A 7044-nucleotide genomic window follows, 5' to 3' on the forward strand; every position below is an offset into this window, starting at 1 on the left:
TTAATTTTCATGCTCAAAAATTTTTGGCCAACCTTAATTGGGATGCATGGAATATTAAAAATAAGATCACTTGTGAAATATTTGAAAGAATGCGTGGAGTGAAAAATTGACAAAATTTTCACAATTCACCTACATTATTAAAATTTGTTTGGTAAGCCATTTAAGATAATTTGAATAAATATTCGTCGATTACATATTTTCCATTAATGGAAAAAAAATGTAAAATTCAGTCACATCAAAACCAGTTAAGCTACAGCTAGATCTAGCCACATATAATTGATATTCTTAAAAATAGTGACTGTCCTTTTCTGCCTATAAGAAACCTCTATCAATTAAATTGAACGCATCATATAATCCCCTTCTTATCATATTGCTTGACTCCGTCAATCAAATGCGTCTTTGCTCGACACGTGTCATTATTCTCATCTTCAACCGTTTATAGTGGGTCTGAAATTCCACGAGTCTGAGGATTCATTATTTGGACCATTTCTAAACTTAGATATTAAAAATTGTTTATTTTTCAATCCCATTTCTAACTTTTGTAATTTCCAATTTATACTCGATAAGTTTTCCTCTGTTAGTATTTGTTTCATGGAGATTGACACTATAAAAAATTTCAAATATTTTCAAAATGTTTTGCAAGAAAAATCAAATGCAGTATTTCTAAAGTGAATGCTTCATGAAGCTATAGTTGATATTTATAAAGTTATTCACCATATACAATGCGGAGTGAGTAACCAATAAATAATAATCATACTATTAAGGTTCAATGCAATATGCCCAAGTTGAAATAATATACCATGTAATTAAATTCATATAGATAGTTACCTATTAAACTAGAGAAAAACACCTAACTTTTAAATTTCAAATTTTAAACTTTGGTCTCACTTTAACAGGAAAAAAAGGCTTTAATAGAAGAATTGTTTTAATTATGAACAAACATTAACCCATAATTATCTTACCAAATTATAGAGTTTGAGTTGATTATGCGTTTATATTTGGGAAAGTAATGTATGGTGTTTGACCAATGACCGAGAAAATAAATTGAATAAACGCCAATTTATTCTAAATTGCGTTATAAATATAATATCATGAGTGTAGTACATTTCATTTTTGTAAAGGATTGATAAAAAGAGAAAAGGAAAAGAGGTCCAGCGCAAATGAAAGATAAAAATATAAAAGCAAAAGCAGGCAAAATCAAAACACACACACTGTCCACTCTCTAGTCTAATTCACCGATTCTCTCTCTCTCTCTACACACTCGCCGGAACCGGAGGAATCGAATCCATTGAATACAAATTTATTAAACCAATTGCCAACACACGCAATCACTGAATTCCTATCTCACAACCAGTTCACTTTCACAGTTTCCACCTTGAATCCATTGAACACAAATTTATTAGCAAACACGCAATTCACTGAAGTCGTATCTCACAACCAGTTCAGTTTCCTCCTTGCATGTGTATTTTTCACCTTATCCCACACACGCAGAGTTCGCATTCGTTAAATCTCGTAAATAGATAGGTAGGGGACGTGGGGAATTGGCTGATTTTGTGAATGTGAATCACAGAAGAAATGTCAGTTTTGGATACGGCGTTTGTGGACACCGAGCTCTCTAACAGGACATCGATCTTCGGCCTGCATCTATGGGTGGTGATCGGGATAGTAATCGGAGCAGTCATAGTGCTCATTCTCTTCCTCGTGTCGCTCTGCATCACCGCCTTCCGCCGCCGCGGTAGCGCCGGCAGCAAGGGAAAATTGCGCTTCCCGGCGAGCGAGATGAGTCCGTCCATATCGAAGGAGATACAGGTGATCGCCCGCGACGCCGCTGAGCAACGCTCCGTCGCACCTCAGGTAAATTTCTGATTTCTTCGATTTGTAATTTTTTTCATTGATAATGAAAAATCTGAAGGAACTTATTGTTTGGTGAATTAGGGAGAAATTATTCTCTGGTTCATAAATCGTGGTTTTGCTTTGATTGCTTAACCAGTAGCGAATCGAGTTGGACTGAGAAAATCATATTTGAGTTTCTCTTTTTTAAAAAAAAAAAAAAAAACTTTGGGAGCTCACATGCCTATGATAGTACTAGTATTCAATCGTTTTGTTCCATGAATTTCGATTTTTGCTTATTTTCTGAAGTTGATGTTTACTTGTTATTTTCGATTTAGTTGTTCAGAAATTTACTCTATTGTGCTCATATGAATTTAATGACAGATTTTATTTTAAATTGAATTCCTTGTACAGAAACAGATATATCCTTTATTGGAAAATCCAAATTATGATTTATTTAATGCATTGTAAATAGTCTTATTTAAAAACGATAACAAGGTTTAGATTGTTGAGAGCAGTTATTTATTTTATATGGATATGAAAATCTCAGGCTGTGCCAGAGATACAGATAGATATGGGGAAGGTGGAGCACAGAGTTGTGTTTTCTGATAGAGCAGGATCAAGTGGCGAGAGCAGGGGTACTAGTGGGGCTGAGACAGGATCCCATGGTGGCAATGGGTCGTTGCCAGAGGTGTCCCATTTGGGATGGGGAAGGTGGTATACTTTGAGAGAGCTTGAGGCAGCCTGTAACAGTTTGTCTGATGAGAATGTGATTGGTGAAGGTGGATACGGCATTGTGTATTATGGCGAGTTAGCTGATAACACCCGTATAGCTGTAAAGAATTTGTTGAACAACAGGTAAAGTGGTTTCTCAAATTCATTTAATGCATGGTTTTGTTGATTAGGTTGAAGAGGATTTTTTCTATGAACTTTATGTGAATGTCTTTCCCTTGACATTTCTCAGGGGACAAGCGGAAAAAGAGTTCAAGGTTGAAGTGGATGCAATTGGACGTGTTAGACACAAGAATCTTGTCAGGTTGCTCGGTTACTGTGTCGAAGGAGCCTACAGGTATCATAAATGAATTTCAGTTTTAGCTATATCTAAGCATCAAGCATTAAGACTTTTAATGTTCTTCATTTTTTATATGTGCTTGTATGCAGGATGCTTGTCTATGAATATGTTGATAATGGAAATTTGGAGCAATGGCTTCATGGAGATGTGGGAGAAATCAGCCCTTTGACATGGGAGATTCGTGTGAATATAATAATTGGAACTGCTAAAGGGTGTGTAGTTTGAAAACATTTGATCTGCCCATGGTTGTTCCTTCTATTTATACTTGGATTATCTTTTTTGTTGCAGATTGGCTTATCTCCATGAAGGTCTGGAGCCGAAGGTTGTTCACCGTGACATCAAGTCCAGCAACATACTGCTTGATCATCAGTGGCATCCTAAATTATCAGACTTTGGTCTAGCTAAACTTTTGAATCCAGAGATTTCTTACGTGACAACACGAGTGATGGGAACATTTGGGTAAGCAATCCATAATTTATACTTCATAAAAAATCTTTTTTTTAATGAGTAATTTCATGAGAGGTTGAGTTGCTATAAACTGTTCTTCATTGGTTTGCTAGTTATGTTGCTCCTGAATATGCTTGCACTGGTATGCTGAACGAGAAGAGTGATGTATATAGCTTTGGAATATTGATCATGGAGATCATCACCGGTAGATCACCGGTTGATTATTCCCGGCCAAAAGAAGAGGTTAGTTCACATCAACTGCCAAGCTTGCAGACCAAAGTCTTACTGGAAACAAATACAATGCAGGTCAATCTGGTTGAGTGGCTGAAGATGATGGTTGGAAACAGGAAATCGGAGGAAGTAGCAGATCCCAAGTTGCCTGAACGGCCTGCCTCCAAAGCGCTGAAGCGCCTGCTCTTGGCAGCCCTTCGATGTGTTGATCCCGATGCCCAGAAACGGCCCAAGATGGGACACGTGATACACATGCTGGAATCAGAAGACTTCCAATCTCGCGAGGTAAGTCTTGCTCTTGCTCAGTAGTTCTTGATTTCATAGTATGAATGAGTCAAAAGAGGTAGGCTGATCTTTTTGATCTCCAGGAGCGGCGAATTGGGCGTAACTCTTCCAGTTCCATAGGTGAAGATAGTCATCGTGGCATGATCAATAAACAATGCAATGAAGGAGAGAGTAGTAGAAGTCATAGGTATAGTGAGATGGCTGTATAATCAAGATGGATGCTATGCTACTGTTCCTCAAAATTTTGATCTGCATGGTTATTCCATCACCATTTTCCCTTCCCCAATATATAGTTGCATAAATTATTAAATGTGATCGATATTGCTAGCCTGTGTAAAGTGAACGATTCATTTTTTACTGTTATAGTAAATTAGAGGAAATTGTTGGAATCCATGTTCATAAATAATTGCACCTATTCTACAATCACTATTGGAAAACAGTGTCTTCGGCCAACTCTCTCTCTGTCAATCACGCACACAGATAAGGAACAACTCACGCATTATTGGACTGTACCCTGTTGTCCACTGAATAATATCCTCTTATTTTGTTATTATCATATTATAGTATTATATTATATTATACTCCTATTATATTATATATTTTTGCGCTGTATTTTGTCGTCCTATACTTTTTTAATTCAATATTACGGATAGTGCAGTATTAGGTTGTGATGATGCACCACATATATAGTTATATAGTTATATGGCTATGACATTTGATATTTCCATGATGCCTATTATTATGTGAGGCTCGTTTGGTAAGGCGGACAGCGGTTAAGGCAAGATATGAATTGTATTGCAGTTGAAAGTTACGTTCTATTGCATATATTAAGTAGATTATCTATATCTATATCTATATATGTAAAGAGAGTTTTGATCTTAATATTAATATTTATAGGGCACGAATTTAATTATTTAAAACTTTTGGGCAAATCTAAATATTCGTAGCAATGTAATGAATATAATGTGTAATAAATATCATGAAATTATTTATTGAATCATAATGATTATTTTTCTAGGAATTTCTTCTATAGGCTATTCACGCATTTCTAAAAATTATAGCCAATTTCACTAAATAATGATTAATAATGTGATTAATGATTTAGTCGTTTCCTAGGGTTACTAATTAAATATATTAATACTTTGCAAATTTTCCAAGCAAGCTATTGTTCCTGCTTTTCTAAGTAACATTTAAATTCTAATTTTTTTCTTTTTAATTATATTTTCGTTCCTTTTCATTTTATTAATTATATTTTTTTGTTTCTTAACATTTTCTTAATTATATTTTTTGTTTTTTTCATTCATTTTTCTATATCTTTGATACAACATCGCATTTCCCATCCGTCCATAGTAATAGTTTTCGTTTAAAGCTTATTTTAAAAATAATAATAAAAGCAATGGAAGGTAAAGTAAGAATATTATAGATAAGACTCTCCACTATATTATTCTCTCTCTTTTACTCTTTCTCCACTTTAACTATTTATTAGTAGATTACTTTTTTCAAACGAGAGCTCAAAACTAAACGCTTCTATTATCGTGGAACTAAGAGAGTATTTGTTTTTAATATTTTATGAACTTATTGGTATTTTTTTTCTTTTAGTTATATTATTTGGTTCTTTTATTCATTTTTATTCATTACTATGTTTTTTCATTTTAGATTTATGTTACCACCATTTTCTTTCTTTATGTATTTTAATAATTATATGCTAGTAATGATTAGATTTTTAGTTTATCTATGTTACTTTAGGAGTTAAGATCCATGTTAAAAAATTTATGTTGAAATTATAATTGCCTAATTTTTTTATACATATCTATAAGTAGGTCGAAACATATGAAGGTATTTATTCCTATTGATAAATTGAATGTATAATATAATTTGTGTATTGAAAAATTATATAAATTGTTGGATCGAAAGTAGCTATATAATATATTGATTATTGATTTTGTGCATTCCAGATTGATTTTGTTCCTTTTTAAAGTTATGGTATTTTATTGTAGCTTTAGGTGAGGCGGGTAGCTTTAAAGATGACAAATGAGGTATTTTATTGGAGAGCTGAGTGACGAGTTGTGAAAAATTTAAGGTTTTAGTTTATACAAATGAGGTTGATTTTAATTTCAAAGTTAATGTGGTGTATAAAGAAGTTTTTTTAAAATGATGAGTAATTATCCATTGTGTTTAATTCTTTATTGTGATAGATTTTTATTACGTATTCTATGATTTAATGTTTAAACATTGTATTCTATGATTTGTTTCTAATTTATTATATTTCAATGTTGATTTATATAAATTTTTAATTCTCATATAACTAAAATTGTTACTCATGTTGTTCATTGTTAATATTAATTCTAATTTTGTTTAATTAATTTAAAAATGAAAATTAATATTTTAAAATATGGAGTATTAATCTGTGCGTACGCACAGGTGTGATACTAGTTTGTATAATAACACAAAGTGAAGCCTGCTTACTGACACGTAATTTTTGCCGTATCATATTATTGCTACCAAATCAAAATACCTAGGCAGTGATCTTAATAAGAGAAACACAAGTTGTTACGCATCTCAACAGGTAACAATAGCAGGTATTATTCTCATTACAAAAAAATGACTCTAATGTTTTTCCTTTTCAAGTTAAATGACTTCAACGTTATACGGCTGCAGAGTCGACCTAATTTCATTGTTGCATCTTATTATAATAAGATATTGTTTATGACCAATGAATCTGTTTAGGTTATTATCTAATTAAGATTGTTTCATGTTCAAGCAGGGGGGAAGCCGACTTAAATTATATTATTAATTCCAAATAGTGACAGAACCAAAAATCTATAATCTATCTACAAATATATAAAATGAGAGTTTTCGGAAAATAACAAAAATGTGCATTAAAAACATTTTAATAAAATTAGGAAAATGAAATAGGTTTTTTATTCTTGTATACTAATTAAGGGAAGTGGAAATGGAAATGAAAAGACCAAAGAATTTTCTCGTATGAACTAATTACGTTATACTAGTATAATTTTAGACAGATTAGTGTCTCTTGATTAGAATTGGAAGTGAGAGTAGTGCCTATTGATTGGAAGTGGAAATAAACTGAATCTTTAAATTTAGTGGGAATAATGCATATTGCTGTCTTTGGAATGTGGTGGCCGGTGGGACTGTTCAAATTTCAATACTTGTCTATA

At 32.7% G+C, this 7044-nt stretch overlaps 1 protein-coding gene across 3 annotated transcripts; it reads left to right on the forward strand.

Moving 5' to 3' along the window:
* The first annotated feature begins 1187 nt into the window (after positions 1-1187).
* Positions 1188-4254, forward strand: LOC125200184 (probable serine/threonine-protein kinase At1g01540). 3 transcript variants are annotated; one of them, XM_048097915.1, is made up of 9 exons: positions 1188-1440; positions 1571-1854; positions 2381-2688; positions 2795-2899; positions 2992-3114; positions 3191-3361; positions 3463-3592; positions 3656-3865; positions 3949-4254. In XM_048097915.1, the coding sequence occupies exons 2-9, from the start codon at positions 1576-1578 to the stop codon at positions 4072-4074; spliced, it is 1452 nt and encodes a 483-aa protein (XP_047953872.1). In that variant the 5' UTR covers positions 1188-1440; positions 1571-1575; the 3' UTR covers positions 4075-4254. The 3 variants fall into 3 exon arrangements, with proteins under 3 accessions (XP_047953872.1, XP_047953871.1, XP_047953873.1); XM_048097916.1 differs by lacking the exon at positions 1188-1440 and having other exon boundaries at positions 1718-1854; positions 2381-2544; positions 2613-2688; XM_048097914.1 differs by having other exon boundaries at positions 1188-1854.
* Positions 4255-7044: the final 2790 nt, after the last annotated feature.

Source organism: Salvia hispanica, unplaced genomic scaffold, assembly GCF_023119035.1.
Source record: "Salvia hispanica cultivar TCC Black 2014 unplaced genomic scaffold, UniMelb_Shisp_WGS_1.0 HiC_scaffold_839, whole genome shotgun sequence".
Classification (NCBI taxonomy): domain Eukaryota; kingdom Viridiplantae; phylum Streptophyta; class Magnoliopsida; order Lamiales; family Lamiaceae; genus Salvia; species Salvia hispanica.